Here is a 14,884-nt window from a genome sequence, read left to right as displayed (position 1 = left end):
CCCACTCAGAAGGAAAGGGCTGGAGTCAGGCTCCTCACCTCAGTACTACCTCCAAGAGTCACAGAGTGGAAACCATCAATCCACACAGTGGTAGTGACAGTCACATCTAAGTCTGGACCATTCACAGTGTGTGTTGGGGACCAGCAGCCTGGGGAGCAGGGAAGGCTGTCTGGAAAGACAGGCTCCCTGTACCCCACACCTATTCAGTTTGAATCCACATTTTGAAAGGTGCCCTGGTAAACCCCCTGGGAGGCACACACATGTAACTGTACGTGTGTGGGTGTCAGAGGTCAACTTACTTGGATTTCTCTCCTTCTACCACCTTCCCACCTGCCTGCTGGGGACGAGACTGCAAAGATTCAGACAGGTCTAAAGTCACGGGAGAGCATGGGTCTAGACACTTATAATGTGTGGTCATAAAACACACCTTAAAGTGAATTAGAAACTCGTTAATAGATGATGGGACCAAACTCCAAGACAAGCTGTCATCCGAACACTGTGGTGGTTTGAATAAGAAACGTCCCCATATACCAGGCAGTGGTGCCACATGCCTTTATTTTCAGCACTCGGGAGGCAGAGGCAGGCAGAACTCTGTGAGTTCGAGGCCAGCCTGGTCTACAGAGTGAGTTCCAGGACAGGTTCCAAAGCTACAGAGAAACCAGAGGATGGCGCTGTTTGGGGAGGTTTAGTTGGTGCAGCCTTGCTGGAGGAAGTGTGTCACTGGGGGCGGGCTTTGAGAGTAAAGTGCCCCGCCTCCGTCTGGCTGCTGTTTTATGTTTTATGTTTGCAGATGCACACTCTCTGTTTCTGTTCCTGTCGTCATTTCCACTACCTGCTGTCACACTGTCCTCACCATAATGGACCCTAACCCTCAGGAACTTTAAGCCAGAATAATCCTTTTGTCTATGGCATCACCCCAGTCATGGCGTTCTGTCTCAGGAACAGGAAAGTAACTAAGACACACCCATCATGTTGTGGGGTAATCTTATTGTACACTGTGAAGATGTGTCTTTGCTAAGGCCCCTTCTGATTGGTTTAATAAGAGTTGAATGACAGTAGCTAAGCAGAAACAGGTTAGGTGGGGCTTCTGGGAGAGAGAGGAACTCAAAGGGATGACTCTAGACACCAGCAAGACAAGGAAGGAGTCAGACACACAGAATGGAAGAGAGGTAAAAAACCTCGTGGAAGAATATAGATTTATAGAAACAGGTTAATTTAAGTTATAAGAGCTAGCTGGAAACAAGCCTGAGCTAAAGTCCAGTCTTTCATAATAATAAGTCTCTGTGTCATTATTGGGGAGCTGGCAGTCCCAAAGAAATCCAACGAGAAAAGTCTGTCTGCACCATCATTTGTATGAGAAGTGAAACAGAGATCAGAATCTATACCTAAGCTTTTAAGCACCCAGACATCATTCCTGTAAAGGCACCCATGAGTGCTAATCAGAAGTTATTTCTGAAAAGTGGAACTCAGAATCTGGGGGAAGGAAATTGGGGGTGGGACTATTTACTGTGACACATTTCTATCATGTTGACTATGGAGGAATGAGTATTTCCTATTCCAAAATGAATGAAAACAATTTGCTTTCCTTTTCCCCTTAAAACCGGTGGGAAGGTGCCAGGGTGGTCATGGTGCATGCCTTTCATCCAGGACAGCCAAGGCTACACAAAGAAACCTTGTCTCAAAAAACAAACCAAAACAAACAAAACCAACAACAACAATAATATAATACCTGGTGGAAAGGGGCTGGAAAGATGGCTCGAGATTAAGATCACTTTCTGCTCTTGCAGAAGACCCAAGCTCATTCTCAGTACCCAATCATTCACCTAGAAACCACCTGCATCCAGTCCCAATGGATCTGTCTGCTGCCCTCTTCAGGCCTCTGAGGTCACCTCCACTCATGTGCTCATGCCCATTACACACATGTGAGAGAGAGTGAGAGATGCCAGGAAGGACCAGCTAACAACGACTTCTCCACCGATGTGACTTCAGTACTTCAATGTCACCCCACAGAGAACATCTGGCCATGTCTGAAGACATTCTGGGGTGATACTACCTGAATCAAATGCTTAGAAGGTTGGGGATGCCAGCAACCATGCTCCATTGCCCAGGACACCAGGAGTGCCAAGGGTAACAAGCTGACAAACCTGTCTGGTACGCCCTGCTGTGCTGTGTGTGTTATGCCACCTCAGGGCTCTGGTCTTGTGCAGTTCTCATGTAGCAGATCTGGGTTGACCCAGGATTCTACACATGTCACATGACTGCAAACCCTGCTGATGCAGGACAGCTGTAAGCAGTGAAGCCATCGCTGGCCCATCTTGCCCAACTCCCAATCTTCTGTGGAATGCAAGAGGGTTTGCTGGGTTCAGAAAAGAAGCTAGACTCCTGAGGTCTGGTTGAGATGGGGGCACCAGAGGATACTGACTCGTGCAAAAACAAGCTTGTGGGTTGCTGCCGAGCCTCCTTGGAGGCTTGGAAGCATGGGGTTCACGGGGGCTAGAGGTGTTGGTGTCTGAGACTCACCATCCAAGGTCTCCACGGAGAGTTGCAGGCCCAGGTTGTGTCTAGGGTTGACCACCCAGTGGTTGCTGGTGGCTGTTATGTCAAACACCAGCCAGCCCTCCTCAGAAGCCCAGAGGGTACGACTGTCCAGCAAGAAGAGGTCCGACTCCCTGGAAAGAGGAGAGAGACACACGACTTGAGGTTAGGCAGGTCATGGCTCGGCCACCCTGACAGCCTGCAGCTTAGCAGACAGGGGAAGCTCTATGTAACAGGACAAGTGGGGGCAAGGCACTAGTCCCCTACACACAGGCTTGTCAGAAAAGGACCGGGGCACAACGGCCACTTAGCAGCCGTGATGGGGAAAGAACGTACAGAGAAACACAGGTACACACAGGAATAGGAAGCTGGTACAAAGCCATTTCACTCTACCAGATGTCAGGGGACCCTAACAAGACACAGGAGAGGCAGGAACTACACAGCCTGAAAGTTGCTGGGGCTGAAGGTGATGCCAAGGAGATCATTCACCATGTATCTGGCACCACACCAAGAGCTCCATGCAAGGTAAAGCCATAATTCACCCGATAAGAGGTGGAAAACGGCTGGCTAACTGGCTGAGAGTTGGAGCAACAGATGGATTTATGGATAGGAGGATGGGTAGATAGATCAATGGATAGGCCAAGCGAGCAGATGAATAGATAGATGAAACAGGTGAGGAGGGAGGGAGGTAAGTATGTAGGTAGATAGATGAAAGACAAAGAGATAATGGATGAGTGGGTGAGCAGATGGATGGATGGGTGGATAGCTGGATGCATGGATGGATAAGTGGATAGATGGATGAATGGATAATAGGTGAATTGATAGAATAGATGATAGTTGATGGGTAGATGACATATGGATGAATCAGTGAATAGAGGTATGGATGAGATAAACAGATGGATTGATAGGTGGGGGTGGATGGACGTGTAGGTATGTGGAAGATGGATGGATAGGTGGGTAGAGGAATACCACCCCACCACTGCATACAATATATAAGGCATTCATAACAGCTCTTGTGGATTTTTAGTTATCAAGACTTGGTTTCCACATTTTGAGACCTTTCAGTGGTTAACTAAATACAACAGATCCTATGCTGTGCTGGGCACTGGGGTACAGTGCAGCTCCTCTCCACGTTGGACCCTTCCCTGGGCCCCTGACAGTTGTCATCAGCCCTGTAGTTACCACCTTTCCTGGGAACAGCGTTTGTTTTGTGGCTCACACACAGACATCAGTATGGCACCTGTTGGTTGGGCACAGATCACTCTCCAGGCTCTGGGGTCAAAAGCATGCTGTCGCTGAGTCCTCACAACAACCCCAGGAGCTGGAGAATCCTGCCCACACCGCTAGGCAGATACTGAGATGTAAAAGGCATGTCTGGACGTGTTTCACTCAACTCTCAGAGTCTTCGACAAATCAGACCTGTTGCAGTGTGTCCCACTAACCCAGCAACCAGAGCCAACACACAGTGCCAGTCTAGAAAGTCTCCCGTTGGTCCCAGTCCCCTCCTCCTACTAACTACTGCTGGCCATCTCTAGTCATCGGTCCCATTCATCTCAGAGGTCTGCAGATTCTCCCTGCTGAGAGCCACAGTGCAGTCTACAGTCACCAGGGGCATCCACACACACAAGCCAGGGAGCAGAGCTGTGGGCAGACCTTAGTCAGATCCACAGTCAGTGCCAAGGTAGGTGTGAGACACCGGCGGGCTCACGGGTCAAAGTCACCAATGTATACTCTTAGCTGTGTCTTCTCCTTCTCATCCCTCCAGCCAACAGTCTAGGCACAGAGAACCTAGGTGGTTTATGTACATCACATACCCAGGCTTAGGAGTGGTGGCGGGCACTGCAGACATGGATGACAACACAGAGACCACAGGTGGGGGCGTGGATGGTTTTCATGCACACTCCCCTACACCTGACTTAGAAAACGTTGAATTACATCATTGCTTCAGCTGGAACACCGTGTCCCTTCCCATGCTCATGTTGAAAACTAATACACAATGTGACAGTATTAGGGGGTGATCGTGCTATGAAGGCACTGTCCTCGTGAATGGACAAGCCCTTGTGAGGGGTGTAGAGGGACAGTATTTGAGCCCTTTGAACTTTCTGCAGTTCACTGTGCCAGGACAGAGTAACAAGGTGCCAACTTGAAACAGTAACATTCGCAGAACACAGATCCCACCAACGCTTTGACCACCAGCCTCCAAAACTATGACATAAATTTCTGTTCTTGTAAGTTTCCCAGTCTTGGGCAATTTGTTGCAGCAGCAGAAACAGACTAAGGTGCTACAAGTTCTGATCTTAAACCAGTAAATCAGCCACGAGGTAAGAACCTATGTCATTCCTCAGGGCCCAAAGTCCTCCAGATCCTCAGTTGTCTGACCTCTTGGTTACTTATTACAGAGGCAAGGAAGCCCTGTTAGGGTCACACAGTGTTTGAAAGACCCTAAGTTTGACTTCAATGTCCAAGTTGAATGAAAACAATGACCGAGTCTTTAAGACACACTTACTTCTTCTACTCTGATGTCCCTTTAGAGGTGACTTTAAAATCTTGTTTGGAGAATATCTTACATGGCTTTCAAAGCCACACATAGAGAAATCTGGCTGGCCTCATCTCCGACTTGCCTGATGGCTTCCCTGATTCTGGAGAACTCCCAGGACTGTCAATGAAGCAGCTGGCTACCCTGACAGTCAGCGGAAGGGAGCAAAAAGAAGCCACTCCAAGTCACTTCGGGACATCTGCTCCAAGCACGAGATGAGGAACTTGGGTGGTGACGTTGCTAGGAAACCAGATGTGCGGGAAGGTGGGAGCAGATGCTGGCACAGGGAACAATCCTTGTGACCAGGGGACAGAGCAAGCCTTCACACAGGCTGCCCTGCCCATGGATGCTAAGACTTCTTTCATTAAAGGCCAGGACACTGAGGCCAGATGTGTCAGGCCAGAAGTGATTCATCCCCACATCACCATGAAGGCGGCCACTCCCCACAGCCATCGGAGTTTGCCATTTATCTCAGGCATGCAAGAGCCACGCCTTATCTGAGGGGGCAGGAGTGGGATGAAGATGTAGAGACACCTTACCAGAACAGAGGCGGGACCACAGGCAAGGGACAGCAGGGACACTCAACTGAGTGGGAAACTGGATTCCCGGTCCCTCTCGTAGTATTGCAAAGGAACACTGGTCATACAACAGAGAGAGAGAACGAGTGGTGAATGTACCTCTGGGACATTCTTATTTACCTAGAACACAATGGCTGCTGCCCTTCCCAGGTGAGTACAGAGGTGGAGAAGGTGCAGGTGCTGGGGCCCCAAGAACAGACACGCATTCATTTACCTTCCCCGCTCCTGGAGCCTGGGTGCTTTCCAAGCCGGCACTCTGAACTTCCCCCGGCCCTCCGTCATGTTAAGATGTCACTCCCAAGTTGGGCACGGTGGCACACGCCCATAATCCCAGCACTGGGGAGGCCGACGCAGGACTGCTGTGAACCTGACTTATGTAGTGAGTTCCAGGCTGTAGATATGGTTCCTATTTCACACATGTGAGCATGGGGACATGTTGTCATTGTCCCAGGGGCAAGTCTTATACATGGTGAAACTAGATGGAGGCACAGGAAATCTAATTCAAGAACCTTTATCCCTAAGCCTTGTCCCCCTCTCCCAACTCCCAGGTCACATCTCAGCAGGGAGGGAGGGAGATACAGGATCTGTTAGGTCCTGTGCGGCACCTGCTATCACCCCTGCACCTGCACTGTGTGGGACATGGGCAGCACCAGACAAATGCAGTCAATTTTGATAGACTGTTCTCCAAAGATGGCCAAACAGCCAGTGGATAGGAAAAACAGGCCCAGCTGCATCAGCTGTCAGGGAAAGGCAAATAAAAACTAGAATAGGCAAGGTGCTTGTTGCCGAGCCTGATGACCAGAGTTCAGTTCCCAGAATCCACAAGGCAGAGAGGGGAGCCCAGGCTGTCCTCTGCAAACTAACGAGCAAATGTGAAGGCTATAAAGAACAGGCAGATAGTTCAGTCATCAAAGTGATTGCAGTATAAGTATGAGGACCCAAGTTCAAATCCCCAGTGCCTATGTACAAAACTGGAAGGCAGACAAGCATGAGGACCCAAGTTCAAGTCCCCAGCGCCTATGTACAAAACTGGGCGCTGCAGTACATGGAAGGCAGACATGCATGAGGACCCAAGTTCAAATCCCCAGTACCTAGGTACAAAACTGGAAGGCAGACAAGCATGAGGACCCAAGTTCAAGTCCCCAGTACCTATGTACAAAGCTGGGTGTGGCAGTGTGTGGAAGGCAGACAGAAGGATCCTGGGTTTCGGTCAGCAGCCAACCTAGCTGAACTGATGGGCACCAGGTTCAGTGAGAAGTGCTGTCTCAAATACTAAAACAGTTTGCCTTCCTGGGGATGACATCTGATTCCAAACTCTGGCCGCCAAATACATGTGCATACGCACCCAAGAGATAGACTTGTGGGAAGATGTACGCACACACTCTCTCTGTTATTCCCACACATAAACCCAGCTAGGGGTGGGACTTAGTGCCCCCTCCGCTCTCCATACTGTCAGTCTCACACAAACCCAGCTAGGGGTGGGATTTAGTGCCCCCTCCCCCTCCATACTGTACTTTTTTTTCTGGCCAGTGCTTAAACAGATCTTGTGCACACTGTCACACCTGCTGTGTGTCATATCTGCTGCTGCTGCCCTGTTGTGTCTAGGGGACAATGTTTCTTTGCAGTCACCCACCACCTCTGGCTCTTACACGCTGCAAGGGACAATCCCTGAGCCGTGTGTGTGTGTCTGTGTGTGTCTGTGTGTGTCTGTGTGTGACAGAGATGTACCACTTAAGGCTGAGCATACCATTGTCTCTTATTCTCTAAACCCTGGTCAGCTATGGGTCTCTGTGTTAAACACCATCTACTGCAAACAGAAGCTCCTCTGATGAGGGCTGAGAGACGTGCTAAGTTATGCTCTATCTTTTTAGATGGATAAAGCTCGAGGGTGATGTACAATACACAGGGCAGCGCCTTGCAGAAATAACTTCCTAAAGTTTGCAGCCCTTACACAGGAAGCCTGCTTGTGTATACTCTAGAGGGTGGAAAGGGAGCATTCCAAATCTCAATTCTGCAAACATACATGGCTCTCAAAACCCTGATTGTCAGGGCTAGAGAGATGGCTCAGTAGTTAAGACCACTGGCTGTTCTTCCAGAGGACTTGGGCTCAATTCCCAGCACCCACATGGCAGCTCACAACTGTCTGTAACTCCAGTTCTAGGGAATCTGACTCCCTCACACAGAGTGTACACAGGCAAAACACTACTGCACATTAAATAAATCTTGAAAAAACAAAGCCCTGACTGTCTGGGCAACACATTCCTGTGTTCTCGTGGTCTTTCCAGAAAACACGGTGTGACGGGACTAATTTTCCACTGCACGGACATGTATAGCGTGGCCCTGTCTGCCAAGCTCAGGAGAGGCAGAGAGCAGATCTCAGGGCATGCACTCCCGACTGTTGCCACCACTAATTCTTAAAGGAATAGCAAAGACTGTGGAGATGGCTTGGTTGATAAAGTATTTACCAACACAAACATGAAGACCTGAGTTTCATTCCCAGATTCCATGTAAAAGAGCCAGACATGGTGGCACACGCACTAGAGGCAGCACTAGGAGGCAGAGGACAGGTCATCCCTGGGCTCACAGCCCAGCCAATCTAGCCTAGCCTACCTGTTCAGTTCCAGGTGACAGACCCTGTCTCAAAAACAAAGTGCAGGTGGTTAAGAACACTTGCTGTTCTCGAAGACATGGGGTTCAGTTCCCAGTACCCACATGGTGTCTCACAACCATCTATAACTCCAGTTCCAGGGGATCCAGTCCCCTCTTCTTGCCTCTGTGGGTACTGCATGCATGCAGTGCAAGCAAAAACAATGCATGTAGTGCACACACCAACATGCATGTAATGCACACACCAGAAGACACATAATGCACATACCAACATGCATGTAGTGCACACACCAGCATGCATGTAGTGCACACACCAGAATGCATGCAGTGCACACACCAACATGCATGCAGTGCACACACCAGCATGCAGGCAAAACACAAAACACAAAAAATAAAAACAAAGTTTTTAAATGTTTCAATACAAAACAAAACAGTCTTCAGGATATTCTTCAGGACATAGACATACACTTTCACACACACACACCACATACCACACTATTCACACACTCACACACACATTGTACTCACACACAGAAACAGCATCAAGACACAGAAGGTCACCTTCTCCCCTCCAGAAACCCAGGTTTTCCCAGAGTCCTGCTCTGTAAGGTGTGAACCCCAGCTGACCCTGATGCTGGCTCTACGATGTTAATAATTAACCACCTGACTGTGGACTGCAAGCCGCTGGGTCCAGGGCCCCTCCTCCAAAGGAAACCTGTGGACAGCAGAAACCTAACCCTGGAGAAGAGGGAGGAGCGCCCTACACACACACACACACACACACACACACACACACACACACACACTGGGACTCACAACACACCCTCCCCTGGAAAATTCTACCGCTGTGGAAAGTGAGTATTTTAAATCGCCAATGTGGGAGGATGGAGAGTCCTGTCTGGGACTTCTGACTACTCCGAGGCTATTTCTAGTCTGCAATCCCCAGGGGCCATCAACCACTCCCCTGGGGATGGCCACATTTCCTCACATGAAGACCACCAAAGCTTACTGAAAAAAAGAAGAAGAAAAGACCCCAGGGGCCTCTGGAAAATCTGAGGGCACACCACTGCACGTGAAGGCTTGTTTCAGAACCCAGTACCCAGCCTTGGGGGACGTGCCGTATTCGACCACCGCCAAGGGGTCCAGCACCCCAGCGCCCAGTGTCTTGAGGGCCCGGGAGAACCTCGGAATCCCTGCAAAACATCTTAGCTGCAGCTGAAGATGAGGAGTGTTTGTGTCATCATGCTGCTGCTGGTGGCTGGACAAGAGGAAGGATCTGGGTGACAGCCATAAAATCTAAAGTGGTGTGATTAAACATTCTTCAAGTCAGGTATGGTGGTGTAGGCCTACAATTCCAACTGTTAGGACAATTACAGACCCAAGGCCAGCCTGGGAAATCTCAAGTCTGCCTCAAAATAAAAGTATGGGAGAGACAGAGACAAAAGGAGACAGATGGGGGAATTACAGAAAGAGAGGGGTGTAGCTCAGTAAGAGTGCTTACTTAACAGACACCAAGCCCTGGATTCAAGCTTCAGAATTGACAGGGGTCCCCAATATCACCGCCCGAGACACAGTTGTAGCTCCCCCAGGAGCCCTCAGGCACAGCTGACCACCTGCAGAGACCCTCAGGCAGAGCTGACCACCTGCAGGGGCCCTCAGGCACGGCTCACCACCTGCAAGGAGCAGACACTTTTTTCAGATGGAAAGAATAGCCTTTGGAATCCCCAGGGTCTCTCCAGGAGGCCTGGTTCAGGGCTACAGCCAGGCACCTGTTCACCTAACCTCTCTGCCTCCTGTGTTGCAGGTCCAACAGCCATCTCCACAGAGTAGTGGAGAGGACTAGGGATCAGGGTGTCTGCTGGGCCAGTGCCCCAGGCTGTTACAGAGAAAACACTTTGAGCAATCTTCACTGGGACAATGACAGCCAGAAATCACACTGCATGCTACAGGAGGTGACAGGCAAGGATGCATTAGATTCTGGACTGAATGACTCCACCACCAAACAAAAGAAAACGGACTTGAGCAGAGAGGCCAACAGAAGAATACACCCTCAGAAGTCCTGAGTGGAGGGCTAGGACCTGAGTGTGCTGTCTTAAATGGCAGAAGGAGTCCAAAGAGAAGACATAGGGGACACCTGAACTGAGGCAATTCTCCAGGGAATCCCAAGTCACCACAGAGTTGAGAAAGCAGAGAGTCAGACGTCAGCATAAAATGAGAAAGGACACTCCCAGAAGCCAGGAAAGGTTAGGAACCAAGGCCTCCCCAGGAGTCCAATGCAGATATCTGGTGACTTTGGTAATTCACCATCTTAGTCTCCGAGATAAAGTCTTTCTGTGAGCCCAGAGCTCTCATGCTCAGGGTTGACCAGCCCAGCCAGTCAGCAAGAGCCCCAGGATCCATTTGTCTCTACCCTCCAACACTTGGATTATAAATTTGCACTACAATCAAAAGCAGGGTCTCCCTGTATAGACCAGGCTGGCCCCAAATTCACAGAGCTCTACCTGGTCCCGCCTGGCCCCATCACAAATGCTGGGGTTAAAGGTGTGGCCAGTGTTCCCAGCAGTTCCCAGCTTTTGTGTATGTGATGAGCATCCAGACTCAGGATGCTTAGGCAGCAAGGACTTTACCCACTGAGCCATCTCCTCAGTCCTAGAATTTGTATTTTAAGCCATTAAATGTGTGGTCCATTGTTGCAGCAACCCTTTCACCATTGGGATGGCTTGCCTCTCAACCTTATGCCAGTGTCAGAAGCTGGAGGGACAATGGCAGCCAGAATGGGGTTTGAGGACCAGAAGCAAGGACAGCAATACCCAAATTGGGCAGGCAAGATGCTGACAAAGATCAAGGAAACAGCAAAAATACAAGACTTCCAAGGGAAGGAGGTTCCCAGGGACACCCCAACAGGACAAGAAAAGAAGAATGAGCAAAGCCAATACAACCCATACGGCGGGGACAAGTGTGCCTGACAGAGGGAACAGAAGTGTGGAAGGTGTGATCAGAGACCAGTGAGGAGAGGGTGCAAGCAGCTGTGGTGACAGAGGTGGGCGGGGCCACAGCCTGCAGGCTTCTGGCCACTGTAAGTCAGATGCTAAGACCCAGAAAGTAGGGAGCGCATTGAGTGGCAAAATCTTTGCCAGATACTCCCTCCCTCCGTGCCTTCCACACCGTCCCTCTTCTGGACATGATGGGGGGAGGGAGAAAGAGAGAAAGAGAGAGAACATTGCAGTGGGAGAGAAATCCAGAGAGCGAACAGAGCATTCGCAGGCTAGCATGATGTCATGTGGGTAGAGGCCCCATGAGTCAGGAGAGAAGGCCCTTGGCTGGTGTACCTGGAGCCAGCCCAGCAGGCACACTCCAGGCCGCAGGGAGGCCCAGGAGGAAGATCAAAGTCCTGAGACGAAGTTGGCCCCGCAGGGTCGGGTCGCCAGGCGCCTGGAGCTGCCCACCTCAGAGTTAGGACACAAACGGCCCTGACGGTGAAGTCAGAGAGGCCCGGCGCTTTTTATAAACCACTCTCTTGAGGCCCTACACATCCAGGAAGACCAAAATTAAGTCGTTCGGGAGAAAGGTGGAAAAACAGATGAGAAGCCGCAACACCTCCTGCCAGGGCATGAGCTGGGGGGCCACCCACCGCCTTCCCATCCAGCCCAGGACTGGCAGGCTGCCCACTGAGGAAGCCCACCAGGCATCCGTGGAGGGCCCGAGACAGCCTACACAGCAACCAGAAGGCTGTGCTGTCACAGGCAGGGAATGAGGAGCAGCCATTTCACCATCAGGGCTTCAGGAGCCTGTCTGCAAGAAGACAGGTTTGAAACTCATCAAGATCTCCGGAGTTTACCTCATTAGCAGAGGGCCAACGGTCAAAAGGGCTCTGCAGTGAAATAAGCAAATGTGTACCACTGACCCTCAGAGATTCAAAACTGTATGTGCGTAAGGATATTAAAGGCTCCGAAGGGACTCGAGATGACGCCGTGGCTTGAGGCGCTTGCCACCAAGATGATGACCTGAGTTCCATCCCCAGGACCCCAGAAGCAGAGAACTGACTTCTACAAATTGTCCTCTGATCTGTGCGTGTGCACATGCATACACACACACACACATACACACACACAGACACACACACAATACTTACAATGAATATGTATGCTATGTATTTAAAGAAATTAAAGAATAAAGAGTAACTTTTTTTTTCAAACTTACAGGTGTCACCAGAAACGGATCGGATTCCCCCAATTCCCTGGGGCCTTTACCCACTGGTCCTGCTCCGAGCCCCTCTCCTCTCACCTCCCACAGGAATCCTGGCTGGTGCTGGAGACTCGGAGACTGGAAGGGGGGAGGGGCTGTCTACTCATTCTCCTCCCCCGTTGGTGAGATTCACTTAGACACAGTGCAAGGACTGAGCCATACTGTTCACCTAGTGACAAATCAAACATCATCACGGTGACACAGCGAGATCTTAGGAGCCCCCCCAAGAAACTGTGGGGAGCCCTGTGGAGATTCTGAGTCAGCTCCGTGTCCTCTTGATGGACCCCTGACTGAGGCTGTGGTGCAAAGGCGGATCTTTCCAGACTTTCCCTGGTTGCCCCACTTCCTCCAGCCTCCAGCTCGAGACTGAAATAGGGCAAGGTGACCTCAGACTCCTCAAGAACACTCACGACATCAACTAGTCGACACTGACAGCTTCCCCGCCGCGTCATCTTTCCAACCTGAAGAAAAAAAGAACCACAGACCAACTCTTAAGATTTCAAAACCCAGAGACCAGAAGGGGAGGGGAGCAGGGCGCAGCAAGAAATTGAACCTGAAAGCGGCAAGGCAGGGAGCTGCAGACAGAAGCAAGGGACGCCATGCCTGTGGAAGACAGGCTGCTCCCTGCCCTGAGGCCCTCCACAGTGTACTTTAGGCTGCATCTTACCCTCAGGGACAGAGGAAGTTCACACCACTCCGTGTGAATTACACTGCTCAGTGTGAACTGAAACGGTTGAGAATGGTCTCCGAACCTTCCTTTGGCAACTCAACACTATCGTCTGCCCAACCCTAACCACGGGGCATTGAGTGACAATCAGTGATTTATGCAAATGAAATATTACCACCTATCAAGTAATCAAATTAAGTCAGGAAGACGTGACATGTGGGTGTACCAAAACCACGTCAGAGAGCTAAACAGGCGGATCAGCCGGCCAAGTGCTTGTCTTGCAAACATCGGACCTGGGCTCAATTCCCCAGGGCCCATGTGAAAGCTGAAGCATGTGTCTGTAATCTCAGCACCGAGGAGGCAAGGACAGGCAGATCTCTGGGGTGTGCTGGCTGTCCAGGCTAGCCTACTTGGTGAGCTCCAGGCCAGTGGGGGGGGAACCCTAACACCAACGTGGGTGATACCTGTGGTTGCCTTGGCTTCCACACACAAGTACACACATGCACACCTACACACAAACAAGCAAACACATGGGCATACACAAGATCATAGCAGAGTTAACAGACTCTTGAACTTACAGACATATGAGGCCAATGAATGATGCCCCTGCCTCACCCGGATTATGCAAAGTGGGGGCACCTGGGCCAGTGAGATGGCTCAGGAGGTAAAGGCATTGGCCTCTAAGCCTGATGACCAAGTACGAAGACCACAGGATCCTCAGTGGTCTGAGGTGCTTGCCACCAAGCATGGTGACCTGAGCTTGATCCCCAGGACCCACACAGGAGGAGAGAACTACTCCCAGAGGCCGCCAGGAATGCATTTCAGAAATGCAACAACCAGGGAACGTCTGGAGTGACCCGCCTTTGCACCACCAGCCTCAGACAGGGGACCATCAAGCAGACTCACTGAGCTGACTTGGAATCTCCATAGGACTCCCCACCGTGTCTTGGGGGAACCTCCTACAGTCTTGCTGTGTCATTGTGATGTTTGAATGTGTCACTAGATGAACATTGTGGCTCAGTCCTGCACTGTGTCCGAGTGGATCTCACCAAGAGGAAAAATGAGCAAAATAGCCCCTCACACCTCAACCATCTCCAAGTCTACAGTACCAGCCAGCGGCTTAAGTACCCTCACACCAAGGAAACCGGTGCAGCTTGCAAGGGATCTTCAATAAACTCTTACACTAGACGAACAAAAACCTCTACCGCTGTGTTACTGACAGTGTGGGTGTGACCATTCCCAAGCTTAGGATTCTCCACAGCTAGGCTAATGGAAGTTTCAGGAAGCAGAGGACCAGAGGAGGAAAGAGAAAGGGGACAGCTAAGAAAAATGGTTCCTGCGTAGGTACTGGCCATGAGTGGAGAGCCAGGCAGACACTGAACAAGCCTGTGAAGCACGCCCTGCTGGCTGCAGTGTGGGACACTCACCTCCTCTCACGCGTGCGAAAAGGCGGAGGCTGGCCTTCAGCCAAGGACTTCAACGCAAGTGGGCTGCCTGAGATCTGGTGCCAGGACCCACATGGAGGTCCAAGAAAGGAGGTGGGGAAGGAAAGAGCACCTGGGTACCTACAGAGACCTTGAGTGACAGGTGTGTCTGGCAGGGCCTGGCCAGTGTCCACTGGATACAAGCACCAACAGGTACCAAGGCCCAGGAGCCTAGAGGCCTGGCCTGATGAGTTGGCTTCCTGCTCGGGAGGGTAGGGCCCCACACATCACA

The 14,884-nt window shown here is 50.8% G+C and overlaps 1 protein-coding gene across 1 annotated transcript in view; it reads right to left on the bottom strand.

The window, feature by feature from the left end:
• Bmp7 (bone morphogenetic protein 7) overlaps positions 1–14,884 on the bottom strand; it is a 64,139-nt gene that overhangs the window by 14,493 nt on the left and 34,762 nt on the right. The window contains exon 3 of the mRNA XM_057781919.1: positions 2,521–2,669. Coding sequence (XP_057637902.1) covers positions 2,521–2,669 — 149 coding nt within the window. The remainder of the gene's footprint in view (positions 1–2,520; positions 2,670–14,884) is intronic.

Source organism: Chionomys nivalis, chromosome 9 (assembly GCF_950005125.1).
Source record: "Chionomys nivalis chromosome 9, mChiNiv1.1, whole genome shotgun sequence".
NCBI classification, from domain to species: domain Eukaryota; kingdom Metazoa; phylum Chordata; class Mammalia; order Rodentia; family Cricetidae; genus Chionomys; species Chionomys nivalis.
This window is presented reverse-complemented; position numbering and strand designations above follow the sequence as displayed.